The following is a 16,089-nucleotide window of genomic DNA, read 5'->3' on the forward strand; positions in this document are numbered from 1 at the left end:
AAATTCACAGCCTCCGAGGCTCTGTCAGACCTGGTCACACCGACCGAAGGGGCAGAAGCCGTGGGGGCAGAAGGACAGAGAGACACACACACACACAGGCACGTGCGGATGACAACAAATGCTTCGTTTCCCTAGAAAAGCTGGAGAGAAGCAGAAGTCTTCCTGGCAATTCAGTGGATGTGAAAAATGTAGTCATAGCATTGCTGGCATGGTTTTCAAGTTGCTGTTAAAATTCCACTTCTATTATGCTACCTCCAGCCTCAGAGTCTTCTGTGTTTCGGAGCAATACATTAAACTGTCTTTTAGCAGCTGCCTGCCAAGGGGAAATGGAGGTTTTGACATTTGACCCGTAAGGAAGGATGTGTGGCATTTGGGGCTACCCAAATAAGGATTTTAGCTGCATGTTAAAAGGAGCTGCTCTTCTAACAGTTAACTATTTTGACGCTGTTTTTGTTCCATGGCAGCCCCTGACCAGGTGAAGGGGACAGCCCCAGCCTTGCAAGTTCAAGTTTGCCTGAGGCCACGGTCTTTGCCCAGCTCTCCTTCCATTTGGGAAGGTTGCCCTGAGTAGCATGGGCTGCAGAACGCATTTCCTTTGCTAAAAAAGTGGGATTCTGAAGCAGAACTCAGCAGCCAGCAGTGGGTTCAGAGGGGCACCTCACTCCATTAGCACAAATATCCCAACAACACAGTAAAACGGTACTACAAACCCACCTGAACTGCACTGCCAACGGGGGAAAAAAGTCCCTTAACTGGTCACTTTTGCAAAACTCTTTGAGAGACGAGCTTTAATCCTAGGGTAGTGTCTCCATGAGGAGAAAACAGATGTTCTTCAGCTATCCTCTAACTCAGGCAAGATGCTTTGGGCCATCTGCTGACGCTGCAAAGCTCTGCCCTGCTCCACCTCCCAGCACGGCTCCCGCTGTTTGCCCTGGAGCAGCACCAGCACCCCGCTGAGCCCTCAGCCAGGTCAGGTCGCTGATCCGACAGAAAAACCCACTGCCTGGTTTCTTGGGGCTGGCTCTCTGCAGGGCTGAGTCTGGGTATCCCGTGGTACCCGAAACGCCTCTCAAAGCTGGCTCTGAGTCCAGCTCCTCTTGGGTCTTGGGCCACCCCGGACCTGCTTAGCCAGAAGATGGCTATCAGGGACAGGGACACGAGTGCTAACATGACACAAATGCCATCCTCACCCTGCTCCACGTGCCCAGCCCGTTACTCAGCCTTAAAATGGTGCGCAGACCTCCCGGCCGTGCCGCAGGAATAAATAAATACTCGGGAGACTGGCATGAGAGCTTCGCGCACAATAACAACCCTCTGTCCCGTGTGCAGGCGGCTTCCGTCAGCAGCATGTAAAGTTTGTTACACGATGACCTGAAATAAACTGGAAAACAGTGTGGTCCAGTGGCATCGAAACTATTTCAGAGGCCCTGATCCCTGGAGGTGCTGAGCCTCCATCTCGCTGCCTCCATCAGCGGGAGTTCGTGCCCCCGGCTCCCCGAGGAGGTAGAGGTTCTCAGCCTGATTTCCACAGACTGCTGCTATTTTGTTCCAACATTCCCAACATCTTCAAAATACCCAAAGCCTCTTGTGCAATGAGCAACATCCCCTGCTTCCTAGCTACATGGTGGTTTATGTTACTTTCCGCCTACAACCATTTCAGGATTGGCTTTACAGACCTAAGTGGAAGACTAAACAATGCTGGAGCCACAGCAGGAGAATTTGCAGAGTTTTATTCCTTGTTTCATTTGGGCAATCCTTCTGCCTCTCATCAGGGACAAAAAAACTTGCCAACCTCTTAATTTAGGAATAGCACGAGCTCTGCATTCCAGTCCTCAATCAGCCAAAGGAGCCTTTTCAAGCTGGAAAGGGGAAAAAGGGCAAATACCTTTAAGCACATTTGAAAAAAAAAAAAAAAAAAAAAGGCTCAACACCTGCCTTTTGCAGGCAAAAACCTGCTCTCGGGGCACTGGTGAAACAAGCTTGACATCAGCATTTGAAAGGGAATTCCAATCCCTGCGCTTCGGGTGCCAGACTGCTTTCCCTGTCACTGCTTTGAACGAAAAGCAAACTCTCCCTGGTATATATTTTGCAGGCATGCTGCAGATGGAAGCAGAGATGTGAGCCTGAACAGAATAGCATCAAGTGAAGCTGGCCGATCGGGGTTTTGTTTTTGTTGTGGGTTGTTTTCTTTTTTTCTTTTTCTTTTTCTTTTTTTTAAATTTTTTAATGGCTACAGCAACCTGTTAAAAGTTTTGTAATCTGAAGAGAGCGAACCCTTTTCTGGATGTCCAAGCTCCTCTGCCAAGACGTGCTCGACTGTGAATATTCCAGCTGCATGTTTCACATCACGCTGGTTAAAGATGTGCCAGTATTTTTATTATTCACCCCCTATGGACATTACAGAGCACCACATACATTAAAGTGTGCTTAAACTGCGCTATTTATATAGGAGTGTGTGCGTGTTACATACACACAGAGATATGGTCAAATAAATCACATGCACTGTGAAGGAGTAAGGGTAGTAAAATCAAGCAAAACACCCAGTGAAGTAATGTAAAAATTCTGAAGAAAAAAAAAAAAAAAAAGGACCATAAAATCAAAAAAGCAGCGTTAACTCAGAAAATCACCTCTTAACCCATCTCTGCAGCCTTCCCCACTCCCCCCCACCAAAAAGCACAAGCTTTTTTTTCTTCCAAAAGCACAAGCCTGAAGTCAGCGCCAGATTCCTTAAATCTAAATGCCCTTGGCTTCTTCTGGCGAGTGTAAAACTCACTCCCTTGACACCCGTATGCTGTGGCCGAGCAGGATTTCCCATCCTCGTGTCCTCCGCAGCCGGGCAGAGGAAGGGGACGGCAGCGGGGCCCGCAGCGGCCGCAGTGACTGCAGCGAAGCAGCAGCTTGCGGCGTGCAAAGTTCCCTGCACCTCCGGTTTTTTTCTTTCTCCTCTCCTTCTGCTTCTCCCTCTCGATCGGGCGAGAGCCCAGGCGCTCGCAAACCATCGGCATCCCCGGGAGAGCTGCCTCCCGCAGCAACAGGTCGGGAGCCTGTAGCGCCCCGTCCTTTGGGCTGAGTGCTCCGGGATGCTCCCGTTGCTCCCCAGCACCCAGTGCCCGGGCTGGCGAGGAGGGCAGAGGGGGTCCCAACCTCTGCGGTGGGCTCCGTTGGGGTCATGGGGTTTGGGGTCCCCACATCGCAGCTCCCCAGCCAGCCCAGCTGGCAGCGCATGGTGCGGGACTTTTAGGGCATCGGTCACTTTTTGGGGTGCCTTCAGCCCCCCTCCGAGCCCTGCTGTGCACCTCCACCTCCCCTTGCTCCCCGAAGGGCTCCCCCTCGGCTGCATCTCCCCACGCTTCCCCCCTAAACCCCCCCACTGGGGCTTTTTTTTTCCCCGTAACACCCCAACCTCCACCTTAACCCCTGTGCATCCCCACAACCCTCGCTCCCAGCGGGGTCCCCCGCTTTCCCACCCCACACCCCCGGGCTCCCCGTACAGCAGCACCCCCCAGGATCACCCCGAGGGGTGCACAACCCCAAACCCCCTTTCCAAGGGGATGCTCCCCGGCATCACCCCAGGGGTGCACAACCCCAAACCCCCCTTCCAAGGGGATGCTCCGAGAGATCACCCCAGGGGGTGCACAACCCCAAACCCCCCTTCCAAGGGGATGCTCTGAGGGATCACCCCGGGGGTGCACAACCCCAAACCCTCCTTCCAAGGGGATGCTCCCCCTGCTCCCCTCTCCCCGTTAGGGTCCCCCCTTTCCCCCCCGGTGCTCCAGCAGCTCCCGGGGGGGGGTCTCACCTGCGGGTCGCTCGGCGCTGGCCCCGTACTCGGCGGCATCCCTGCGGCGGGCGCAGGTGCCCTGCCCTTGCACCAGGGCTTGCAGGGGCAGCTCGGCTCCGGGATCGGGGTAGCAGCGCAAACCGGCGGCGCAGCGCGGGGTGTAAACGCCGCAAGCTTCGGCCTCCAAACGAGCGCAAACCGGGCAACAACCGCAGCCCGGTTCCCTCACCAGCTCCGGGCAAGGCGGGCGGGAAGCCGGGGGGCAAGCGGCCAAACGCTCGGCCGTGCAAGGAGGGCAGCGGAACAGCACCTCGGGCAGCGCCGGCCCCGCCAGCGCCAGCGCCAGCAGCAGCCGCGGCCACGGGGCCCGAGCCGCGGCGCCGCCGCCGCCGCCGCCGCCGCCACCGCCGCCAGCACCGAGCCCGCCGAGCGCCATGGCGGGACTGAGGGCGCGGCGGGGCCGGCAGGTGGATGGACGCGAGGCGCTCGGCCCCCCCCGGCGGCGCGGCTCGGCACGGCTCGGAGAGAAACGGGAGGGAAAGGGGAGAGAGAAAGGGGAGAGAGGGAGGGAGGGAGGGAGGGAGAGGGAGAGAGGGAGAGGGGAGAGAGCCCGAGCAGCGCTGTGCGGAGCGGGGCCGGGCGCCCGCCTGCAGGGGACGCGCTGGGTCCTAGAGCCGGCCCGCGGCGAGGAGCGGGGGGATGAGGGGATGAGGGGATGGGGGGGGAATGGGGGGAAAGGGGGGGAGGTGATGGGGGTGTTGGTACTAGATTGGGGTGGTGGCACCCAAATTGGGGTGCTGGCCCATAAATTGGGGTGCTGGCCCACAGGTTGGGATGATGGATCCCAGAGGGGGATGCTGGTCTCCAGACTGGGATGCTCGCCCCCAAACTGGGATGCTGGCCCCCAGAGTGGGGTTCTCACCCCCAGACTGGGATGATGGCCCCCTGACTGGCATGCTCACCCCCAAACTGGGATGCTGGCCCCAGACTGGGATGCTCTCCCCCAGACTGGGATGTTCAATCCCAAACTGGGATGCTCATCCCCAAACTGGGATGCTGACCCTCAGATTGGGATGCTCCAGGCCTCCAGAGTGGGGTGCTTCCCCCCAATCTGGGATGATGGCCCCCAGACTGGCATGTTCAACCCCAAACTGGGATGCTGACCCCCGGAGTGGGGTGCTCACCCCCAGACTGGGGTGCTGGCTCCTAGAGTGGGATGCTGGCCCCCAAACTGGGATGATCAACCCCAGACTGGGATACTGACCCACATACTGGGATGATGGCCCCCAGACTGGGATGTTCACCACCAAACTGGGATGCTCAATCCCAAACTGCGATACTGACCACCAGATTGGGATGCTCAGCCCCAGACTGGGATGATGGCCCCCAGACTGGGATGCTCAACCCCAAACTGGGATGATGGCCCCCTGACTGGGATGCTCGCCCCCAAACTGGGATGCTGGCTCCTAGAGTGGGATGATGGCCCCCAGACTGGGATGATCAACCCCAGACTGGGATACTGACCCCCAGACTGGGATGATGGCCCCCAGACTGGGATGCTTGCCCCCAAAATGGGATGCTGGCTCCCAGACTGGGATGCTGGTCCCCAGTCTGGAATACTGACCCCCAGGCTGGGATGATGGCCCCCAGACTGGGATGCTCGCCCCCAAACTGGGATGCTCAACCCCAAACTGCGATACTGACCCCCAGACTGGGGTGCTGACCCCCAGACTGGGATGCTCACCCCCAGACTTGGATGCTGGCTCCCAGACTGGGATGTTCAATCCCAAACTGGGATGCTTATCCCCAGACTGGGATGCTGACCCCATGCTGAGATGCTCACCCCCAAACTGGGATGCTGACCCTCAGATTGGGATGCTCAACCCCAAACTGAGGTGCTCACTCCCAGACTGGAACGCCAACCCTCAGAGTGGGATGCTCACCCCAAAACTGGGATGCTCACCCTGAGACTGGGATGCTGGCCCTCAGACTGGGATGCAGACCCTCAATCATCACACGGATGTGACCGACTTCTTCATTAGTTAAAAATGTTAATAGCAAAGCCAAGGGAACGCAGGCAGGCTAATGAAGCTGGAAATCCCTGTTAACATCATTTTGGGATGATACGGTTAAAGCCAGGCGCTGAGAGCTGGAGCTCCCTCACCCGCGGGGATGCCGGCTCTGTGGCACTCAGCGTTAGCATTTTCTGCTGCAGGTTTGCTGGTGTTTGGGTTTTTCTTCTCAAATTAAGGCAAACGCAAAGTGCAGCTGCTTATGCCTCTCATGCAACATGACGTTCGGCATGGGATTACTCATGGCCTTGGAGTTTTATAACACATTTGTTTGCGGGAGCCATGAGCCCAGAGAGGAACGGCGGTCTGTGGCATCTGGCACGCTGCAAAACCCACAGTGTGCGTCCCGGCACCTAGCACACGTTCCCATCCCACCCCCCAAGAAATAACTCAGGTTTTTACAAGGGTTTAATCAGGCAGGGTCCCTTTCTCCGACCACCCATCACGCTTCTGCTATGTTGTTATGAAAGAGCTGCCAGCTCGCTTTATTTGTGAAATCCTACAGCCGCATCTTTGCACCTCGTGGTGATTTTAGCCATCCTGGTGTCACTTCTGGAGGAACCTGGTCACTTTTGGGGTCCCTGCGGCAGCGGCATCTGGTTGCAGCACTCCCTGCTCGGAATGCAAGGGACTCCAAAACTCCAAGCCAACAAAAACATTGCCCTGAAATTAGAAGCAAATAATGAAGATATTTTTGTTTTGCTTCATCACTTCGTGTTACAAAATCGCCTTTTGCACGACAGAACCAGAATTTTAGCCTGAGTGACCTAAGAAAGTCCCTTTCAAAGCCAAGAAAGAAAGAAAGAAAGAAGGAGAAGGAGAAGGAGAAGGAGAAGGAGAAGGAGAAGAGAAGAGAAGAGAAGAGAAGAGAAGAGAAGAGAAGAGAAGAGAAGAGAAGAGAAGAGAAGAGAAGAGAAGAGAAGAGAAGAGAAGAGAAGAGAAGAGAAGAAAAGAAAAGAAAAGAAAAGAAAAGAAAAGAAAAGAAAAGAAAAGAAAAGAAAAGAAAAGAAAAGAAAAGAAAAGAAAAGAAAAGAAAAGAAAAGAAAAGAAAAGAAAAGAAAAGAAAAGAAAAGACTTTGCATTTGTTACTCCTACAAATCTCGGGGTGGGAAAATGGGACGCACAGCACACAGCAGCCCCTCAAAGCCTCCCTTTAGCACGGATTTGCGAGCAGATGTTCCATAGACAAGGGAGCGAGTTATTCTCGCTGCACACTCACGACTTTTCGGGGGGGGGGGGGAGGCTCTCCGTACCTTTTTTATGATCTGCCGTTGACTTCACTAATGACTCACATTTGGTTCCAATGAGATATTTTCATATGACTAATGAATCTATATTTGGAGGCGTAAGAGGGTTTGGCTAATTATCTGTTGCAGTCAGTTAAATATTCCAAGTATTCCAAGTAGGTTTTCTTCCAGTGGCAAGCGCTGTGCCCTCGTGCTCTCCGTGCTGCTGGGGCTGTAAAAGCAGCCCGGCACTTTGACTCGTACCAGGCTGACATCTGGGTTTCTGCGTGTGTAAGCACAAGAGATGGCCTGAACTTAATTACGAAGTGAAGCGATCCTGCATTTTTTAGGTGGCCGGCAGGTCATTCCCCAAGGGAGGATTGAAACCCGTTTCTTCAGCAGGCGCTTGATGCTTGCGAGGCCCGTTGTGCTGGGGCGCTTGCTGGCGTGCCATTAATAACTCCTGGCAGGGGCAGATGCCCGATAAGCACCCTGCTGTCGGCTGCTGGTGCACAAATGGGTTTTCCCCAGGGAGAGCTTGGAGCCGGCGAGGGAAGGGCAGGGAGAGAGCCGAGGGGGAGGGAAGGGGCTTCTTCCCAAATTGCAGCAGGACCTTGCACGTAAGGACCCTGCGGGGAAAGAAATGTGCAGCTCCGATGAGGGAACCAGCCGGCTTTTCCTCTTCGGAGCCTCCATCAGAGGTGCCGAGGCTGCCCCGTGGTTTTTTTATCACCACCACTTTCTTGGTGCAAGCGCAGCGGGGCAGATGCTGCCCGTTGTTCTCCCACCAGAGCCCTCGCTGCCGAGCTCCTCGGCCAGAGAAGAACAATAAAGAAGATTTTACAGCTGTTGTGCTTGTGGGGGGAGGCGAGGAGAAAACAGCTTGAGTGCCCATGGCCGGCTATAATTTCTCCAGTGGGTCTTTGCTGACAGTTTTAGGATTAACAAGTGAGCTCTGTTCCCAGGCATTTACCCCTCTGCATAAGCTGGCCTGTTTGTTCTCAAGGGTTTATTTTACCCTACAAAATATGGCATTGCCAAACAGATGTAGGCTTGTTCCTAGAAAGGCAAGTTATAACTGAAGCCGCATCTCACAGAGGCTTTAGCCCTCGGGATTGTTTGTAAATGCTACAGTATTCCTCCGACCCTTTTCAGGGCAGTTTTTTCCCACAGACGTGCTGGTCGGGTCTTTTATGGCTCTGTCCTTTGTCAAGGATGAATTAAGAAAAATAAACTCGCAAACACAAAGTGGAGGCCCAGCCCGGAGATCCTCTTGCTCCCAACCATTAAGAAGTATTTTACAGCGCTGGGTGGGGGAAAAAGAAAACAATGTGTCCTCCTGCATTTTTCTCTCCCTCATTTTTAGCTCTAGGGGTAAGGAAAAAAAAATAAGAAGAGGAAAATAAATAGAAAAAAAAAAAGAGCCTTGGTATTTTTGGAGGCCTCCCGTTCAAGAGGCTGACACAAAGCACTTTCTGTCGAGTGCTGCAAAAAGCCTCCCGCCTCCCAGGGCTGCCCAGGAGAGGAGCAGGTGATGAGGAAGGGAAGGCAGTGAGGAGGAAGGCTGTGGGGATGTGCTCGGTGGTCAGCTTCTCACTTTCTCCCCAGAGATTTGGCAAACAGACCGCGAGCGAAGGGGGAGAGGTGTGCAGAGCGCCGTGCACTGGGGTTCACCACACACCCGCAGCAAAGCGCAGCCCATCTGCGTCCCGTCGCCCCCACAGCCCCTCCTTCCCCAAACTGCTCTTCCCCCAAACTGGGCAGAGTTCAGATGTCAGCAGAAGGGTCAATTATAGGCCTTTAGATGGAGCCTATCTACGATGGCTTTAGAGCAGCCCTAAACTCATTATCTGTGAGCCTGAGCCGGTAATTATGAATGCTTTGGCCTGGGGTCGTTTGTTTAGGTTTCTGTAGCACTGATTAGAGTTAAGCCAGGCTTAAAGTTCGTGGGAGGGCATGGAGCCATGGTGGTGGCTCCAAGCCGTGGTGTTCCCCGGTAGCCAAACCTCTCGCTCATCCCTAAGCATCCCTCCAAGACGCCAGCATTAGTCTCAAGTGTAAAAAGCAGCTTGAAATCAAGCAGCTGGCCAGGAGGAGGTGATGCAGAAAGGATTAAATACTGACCCAGGGCAGTCAGGCACCGTGACTCGGGTTACAGGGACAATAAAACAAGAGCAGAAAGGATTTGTGTGGGCAATGTCCCCAACTTCAGCCGGTACTGGGTTAATTGCTGTTAAAAAGGACCTGGTGAGGATGAAGGAGATGAAGCTGAGGGAGGGGAAGGAAGATCTTTCAGCTCAGTGAGAGGTAGCAGCACATCTTTGCAGAAATATTCTGACTTTAATCAAATCTCCATCTGAAGTGGGTGGCTAAAGGACCCTGTGGTGGTGTGAGAGCCACCACATTGCTCACACCTGCCAGCCACAGAGCCTCCCGGCCTGTTCCTTCTCCTCCAGGAGGATTTAGGTCAAATCTGACGAATCTGAGAATCCAAAGATCCCTTTACATTTCTGTCGACAGGCTTTCCCCTGTGTCTGGTACCCCTTGAGCAGAGCAGTGGGGTGAAAGCATTTCAAAGCACACGTAGATGCTCAAGAATTTTATTAGCAGCATCAGCCAACATTTCCACTTGCTTTTGTATTTGCTGTTGGAAAAGTAATAACAACTCTGGAGAATCTACTCAGGAGAGAAAACAGCTCTTTCCTAGGCACCATGCTGCGATGCTGCTTTGTGTAACAACACAGCACGCGGGAGCGGAGCAGAAAGGGGCTGCAGCCCCGTGAGGAGCCGGGTTTGCTGACACAAGCCCACAGAAAGTGCTCCAGTGGAACAGGATGAAGGCAAAGGAAAGAGTGGTGCGAGTACGTAGCAAGAAAAGACTCCAGCTGCTGGTCTCTATCTGCCTGTGTCAAAGCCTCCTAGGGGAAGTAATTTTATTTGCCTCATGGGACGAATAAAACAAGCACTGGAAAAAATACAGGGAACAGTCTCATATTGGCAGGGGACAAGACAGACCATTCAGATCTCAACCCGGAGCACAGAGCTCTCCCAGGGCAAGGGAAATATTTGAAGGTGCACCAGAATTTACCCCGAACACAAAGGAAACCCCACGCCCTTGCAGTCTGCTGGCTGTTGGGAAGCAGCAGCTGTTCCTGGACAAGGGAACACGCGGGGTCACGCTGCCTTTGGCCCCCTGTTTCTAAAGCAGGGACTTCCCCAGTGCCCTGGTCGTGTGTTCACACCTCTCTCAGGTCTGAATCTCTTCTGGAGACAGGGTTGGCACACGGGGAGACGCAGCCAGGAGCAGGGGACGCAGCGCTTGCAGGTCCCTGGCTCCCGCAGCCTCAAGCAGGCCCTGTCCCACCTCTGCTCAGGGATTTGGGCAGCTCCCACTCGTGGGGCACTGCAGAGCAGCGCCAGCTCTGCCCTTCTGCCTCCAGACACAGCCCTGGCCCTCCTCAGCAGCAGCACAGCAGAAAGGCAGGGACCAGGCCTGGGTGAAAGCACTTTTCTTAGCTGCCTGGTAGCTCCTCAGGAAGGGTGAACGTGCCCTGGTGAGCATCGCAGCCACTCGACTGGTAACGGTGCTCAGCTAAGAACATGGCACGAAGACACAGGACCTCAGCGGAGGGGATTTGATGGTGGGCTTCAAAGCACAGCACCTGTGGGAGGAGGTGGGCTGGATGGCCTCACACTGAGGTGAAGCTGTGAGACCTCCTGTGCTGGTGCGGCCCAGCTGGGGGGTTCCCCCAGCAGGACACTCCTGTGGCAGCCGGTCTCTGCCTTTCTTTGGCATGTTTATACATTTCTACACAAGCCCACAGGCAGGACCACTGCTGGGATCTTCTGCCCAAGCACCACTGCTCGTTCCTGGCTTGTAGCTCTGAACCTTGCTGGTTCCTCTTACACAGATGGAGCCGGGCTAACAAGCTCTCCTCTTCCTTGCCAGCCTGCCAAAGAAAACGTAGGGCAGAAATAACAAGGGTGGGTCCCCTCTGCCCAAGGCTGTGGATTCCTTCCACACCAAGGAGAAGTCCCCTGGTGACCCTGCAACCAGCACCTCTTGAGGCCTCCCACCACAACCAAGCAGGTGCTGTACAACGTAGAGAGCTGCCCTGGAGACCACCAGAGGTTCCCTTCAGAGCTGGAAAATGTTGCCCCACAGCCTTGTCCAGTCCAGTTTTGACCATTTTTGGAGATCCCACAGCCTCTGTGGGATTAACCCATCTTCCCGTGAATTATTCCCTTTATACCTAGTCAGAACTTCCCTTGCAGCAGCCCATGTCTGTTGCTTCTCATCCTTTCGTGGTGCCTCTCCGAGAAGAAACCTGCTCCATCCCCTCTGAACCCTCCCTTGAGAGACTCAAGCACAGCAGTCAGCTCTGGCTCTGCCTTCTTCAGGTTGAACAAAACCAGCCCTCAGCCTCACCTCATCACTTGCTGTCACATGTTAGTAATTAACTGAAAAAATTGTATCCTTTTATTTAAGATTCTGGTGTCTCACCCCACAGTAGAGCACGATTTGGGGTTTATAGCTCTGTGTTTATTTCCAAGGAAATTTTACTAGCCTGATGTACAAAAGCTACTTAAACCTTCAAATGAAGTCATCTCTGCTGCAGAATACAGCTCACTAATTAACCCTTCACAAAAACATCTCAGCTTAGGTCTTAAAGGATGAGCAGTGGTGTAGCCCAGTGCAAGGGCAAAGGGCTCTTGAGGAGATACCGGGAAGGATCCTGAGCGTGCGTTTGCATGGACATCAGAAACTGCCTGAGCCAAGTTCCATCACGTTGCTTTGAAAGCGATTGGACATTAAAAAGAGGCTGCTCCCACTCAAATAAACTAAATTTGGATTTTAAGTGCAGCCCCGCTCTGCAAAGCAGCTCTATAAAAATGTCATTGCGGGACTTCCTGTTTATTGTCTCTCGCAGACTCCGAATGAAACCCGTTCCACTAAAAAAGAGACCTTTTCTACAGAGCCATTTGCAAATGCAGGTTCTCCTCCTTCACCCACAGCTCTGAAACAAAGGCTCCAAGTCCGCCTCCCCAAACCCTGTGCGATACCCTGGCTTTTGGGATACCCACCTAGCCAGAATCAGCTAATCAGCTTTCTTGCTCTGTGCTCGATCCATCCTCCTCCAGTGTCCATCTGTCCCGTGGGTCAGTGTGTCCCTGTGGCACTCTGCTGGGGCTGCACAGGGCTATGGGAACAGCCAAGAGCAAATGCAGCCTTTAGCTTAAGCCATAGATGGGTTACTCTCTTTGTACCTACTAGAGCAGCTGTGAGATGGAGTAAAACCTACTTATTTTCATTGCAGGCATTGGGATTTTGCAGAAAACCCAAAGAAAGCCAGAAGCCTGGACCTGACAGGCGTGAGTACAAGGTTTCCTCTGGCGTTGTCGACTCTCCCAGCCTGCAGCACGTACAGCCCAATTCTGACCCGTTAAAGGAAGCAAATGCATAACAACTGGTGCTCTTCTCCCGCAGCACCTTTTGAGAGTTGAACCACGCTTTAAATCACTTTGATGATGCACACCAGTAATTTGTCCTGAGAACAAAGAGAGACCACTCCCCTCCCCCAAAGCCAGAAATATCTGCTTTATCTCAAACTTGAAGGTTTTTGTTGTTGTTTTTGTTTTAATTTGCTAGTTAAATCTGATGAATCCCCACAGCCAGGTATGAGAGTGAGCAATGCACATCCCCAGAAAGCAGGGAACAGAGCTCGGCTCCTGTCCTGCAGCACATAGGACAATATGCCTGCCAGCTGGAGCAGTAACAGGTAACAGTTGCATGTAGGGATGCACTACAGCTATAAAAGAGCAGCAGGAACAGTTTGAGCAATCTTTATGCACACCTTGGGCGGATCTGCTCCTTCTTGCAGCCGGCAGGCTGGGGAAACTGCAGCTTTTCCAGGGAATCTGCTGTCAAGATCCAAGCCTTTGTGCTCCAAAGTGGACCAAAGAAAGGAGGAGATGCTTTATCAGAAAGAAAAATAACACAAAAGCATCCTGTTGCATCTAACCACACTTGTAAGGGTGGATAATAGCTAAAGTTTGAGTATAAGACTGTGCCAGTACAGCAATATAACAAAGAATAAATGCTGGTGTTACCGGGCAGGAGAAATGACAAGATGCAGCTGGGTAGAGAGGGGGAAAAAAGAGTTAGAATAAGCAGATCTCATCTGCTGGAAGCCCAAAACAGTCCCAAAGGATGTTTCCCGGCAGTTTGCTGGGTTTGCTGGTGTGGGCCTGATGCGAGCAGCGCCGGAGGGACTGCGGGGACGGGATTGCTCTCTTAGCTCGCTTGCCCTCTGCCGGATGCCAGGGGCTCGGCGAGCCGGGTCCAACACGCAGAGCACCCGGGTTAAAGTCGGCTCCTGCACCGTGCAGCACCACATTTCTGCAGGGCTGCATGCACTGGTAGCTGCAGGACGAGGGTGTAAGGAAAAATTGAACACATCAGGTATGGCAGAGCTAGAAACTGCAATGGATATAGAAAGCTGTGGAGGGTAAGTTTAAAAAAAAAAAAAAAAAAAAAAAAACTTTCCACTTGTAACCCTCTGAATTGCACAGCATCAAAATGAGACAAGATTTTTCTAGTTAAGGTTCTCAAGATTTGGAGATCTATGCTCCTAAAGGAGTTAAGGGCTGCTTTCTAATGCCATGTAAGCCAGGCAATGCCAGCAGAGAGAGGCTCAGTGGAAGGGGCCATCTCAGCAAAGCCCAGCCATGGACTCCCTGCTTCCTCCTGCAATGCTCAGCAAGAAGCCAGCCTTCCAGCAGCAGTGTTCACACCAGAATAACCAGGAGGTGCCAGAGAGAATGGGAAGCCCAGCACCAGTATGGGGCCAGTGGAGCTCCCAGTCACGGTGGGTTTTACCGGAGCAGCACTACTAAGGGCAGTGGCTCAATACAGTGTCACAGGGAGAGATGGGCAGCAGCTGTCTGCTAGCTTTTGCCTTCATGAGGGTGTTTGGCCATGCCCAGGTGCCTGTCCCATGCTACACCATGTTCTGGGGACATGCCTCTGCTGGGGGAGTCGAACAGAGGAGCGACAAGGGCACAGCTGATGAGATGGGAAGATAATGCAGCTTTCAAACTCTTCCAGCCACTTAGCCACTGCAGAAACAAGCCCCATCCCAATGGCTTTTTGTGGGCCAGCCCTACCCAGAAAAATACAGACACAAAGGATCTCCTAGGAATAGCTTCTGCGTCTCTTAATTTCACGGGACAGGTCAGGGCACGGAGCTGCACAGAAGCCAGCAAGGATTCCTGTGCACAGACAACAGCAGCAGCCTGCACGAGGGCTCCAACGAGATTTAAATGATGGCCTGTGGGAAAACATCAGCTTCTCCAGACACAGCAAAACCAGCAGTGATGAGAAGCACCTGGAGAGGTTTGATAGCAAGATCCACGTGGCACTGTGACACCTGCTCTTTCACCTGCACCCTCCCAGGCAGGTGGAGCTTTTCTCTTTCTCAGGACACCTCGCAGATCCCCCACTGCTGGGAATTCATTGGAAAACCCACCCTGGAGTGGCTGAGAAAGGACATGACTCTGTGGCTTCCTATACCCAACATTGCTGCTTGCCAAATTGCCACAGTTACCCCCTACACCCACTTTTCTCCCTTGAAAAGCAAGTAGATGCCCCCCTTCCAGTGTGACAGTAACCTCTCACATGAGGACAAAGGGTGCCATAACACACATTTTGCCAACAGACACAGTAAGCAATGACTCCAAAAAGGGCAAAAGCGCAGTGAATGTCATGAAGCACTATGTTAGTCAGGCATGAACACATGCCCTGCATGAAGTCTGGAGCCCTGCAGCTCAAATACAAGGCTTGCTTCCCATGCTCTGGGTGGGTCCAAGGCACTGCTCCGGTGCTGGACAGACAGCCAGAGCCTGAGCTCCTTGGCAGGTCCTTTGAACCAGAGCAGGTCCAAGCTCTGGGTATCTCAGCCAGTTTTCAAACCCACTCTTAAACAAGCAGTGCGGATGTCACAGCTAGCCTGGTGTTGCTACAGCCTAGTGTGAGCCCAGGAAGCCTCTCAGGGCTGTGCTGCACACTGGGACAGTAAACCCACCGTCCCTGTGACCGCAGCAAGCTGTCCCCAGAGCAGTACAGCTCTGCTGGTGTAAGTGCACTGGGGACTTCAGTGAGCCCAGCTAGAGCCACTCAGAAATCACATCACCCCCCACCCCTGACCCACATAGCTCTGCGGGTAAAAGTCTGTAGCACTGCTCTGGCCAGAGATATTAGACATAACAAATGTATTTTTAAAACAAGGGGGAGGAACATTTTTCAGGCCTAGGGGGTAGAGGATGTTGGCTTGAACTGCAGGAGAAAGTTCAAGGTCAAATCCTCCTGCATGCAAACCAGCTCCTGCGGCAATGCTTTGCAGCAGTGCCAAGTATCAGCCCCTAGTCTAACATCTTCCACACAAGTATCGCTCTGCTCTGGGCACACAAATGCTTCTAAAGAAATCAGGCTGTAAATCAGCTCTGCTCTTGGCTAATAAAGTCCTCGAGGCAAGGACGGTCTGTAAATATTACCTGAAAGCCAGGCGACAGAAAGCCAGGTGGTGCTGCCTTTCTCACACCATGTGGGTGCTGCTGCCCCGTGCTTCTCAGTCAGGGTCCCAAGGAAGACAGGGACTCATAATTCTTATCACCACCTCTCTTCCAAGACTGGGACAGATAGATGGACAAGCAGATCGTGCATCAGGAAAATGGATGACATGTAGAGTATCTCTGGCTTCAACAAGGTCTTCCTCCCACTGGGAAGGCAACCTTAAAGAGCCTGGACCATTCTCAAGGGACATCTATCCCAAACCCCTTTCCCCAGCAGAGATTGCCTGAAGCCTTAGTGTTTTTAGCAAGTGTCCTAAAGAACCAAGGGGATACTTTGTCAGCTTGAGCTCCAGTCAGTTGACAAAAACAAGAGCTAAAAACAGACTCTGGTCCTATCTGGGGCCTCACTGCAAACAGATGTAGTTTTACAAGCTGTTTT

The 16,089-nt window shown here is 53.1% G+C and overlaps 1 protein-coding gene and 1 long non-coding RNA gene across 2 annotated transcripts in view; both read right to left on the reverse strand.

The window, feature by feature from the left end:
- Positions 1-4,361, reverse strand: part of IGFBP2 (insulin like growth factor binding protein 2) — a 51,076-nt gene extending 46,715 nt beyond the window's left edge. The window contains exon 1 of the mRNA XM_084524685.1: positions 3,800-4,361. Within this exon, the coding sequence (XP_084380811.1) occupies positions 3,800-4,217 (418 nt within the window). The 5' untranslated portion in view covers positions 4,218-4,361. The remainder of the gene's footprint in view (positions 1-3,799) is intronic.
- Positions 4,362-9,665: 5,304 nt separating this feature from the next.
- On the reverse strand, positions 9,666-12,647 carry LOC311439226. The gene is made up of 2 exons (XR_014694601.1): positions 12,165-12,647; positions 9,666-11,029 (listed from the first exon to the last, which is right to left on the reverse strand). It is a non-coding gene; the product is annotated as an uncharacterized lncRNA (long non-coding RNA).
- Positions 12,648-16,089: the final 3,442 nt, after the last annotated feature.

The sequence above is a fragment of the Aythya ferina genome (genome assembly GCF_964211825.1).
Source record: "Aythya ferina genome assembly, chromosome: 6".
Lineage (NCBI taxonomy): Eukaryota > Metazoa > Chordata > Aves > Anseriformes > Anatidae > Aythya > Aythya ferina.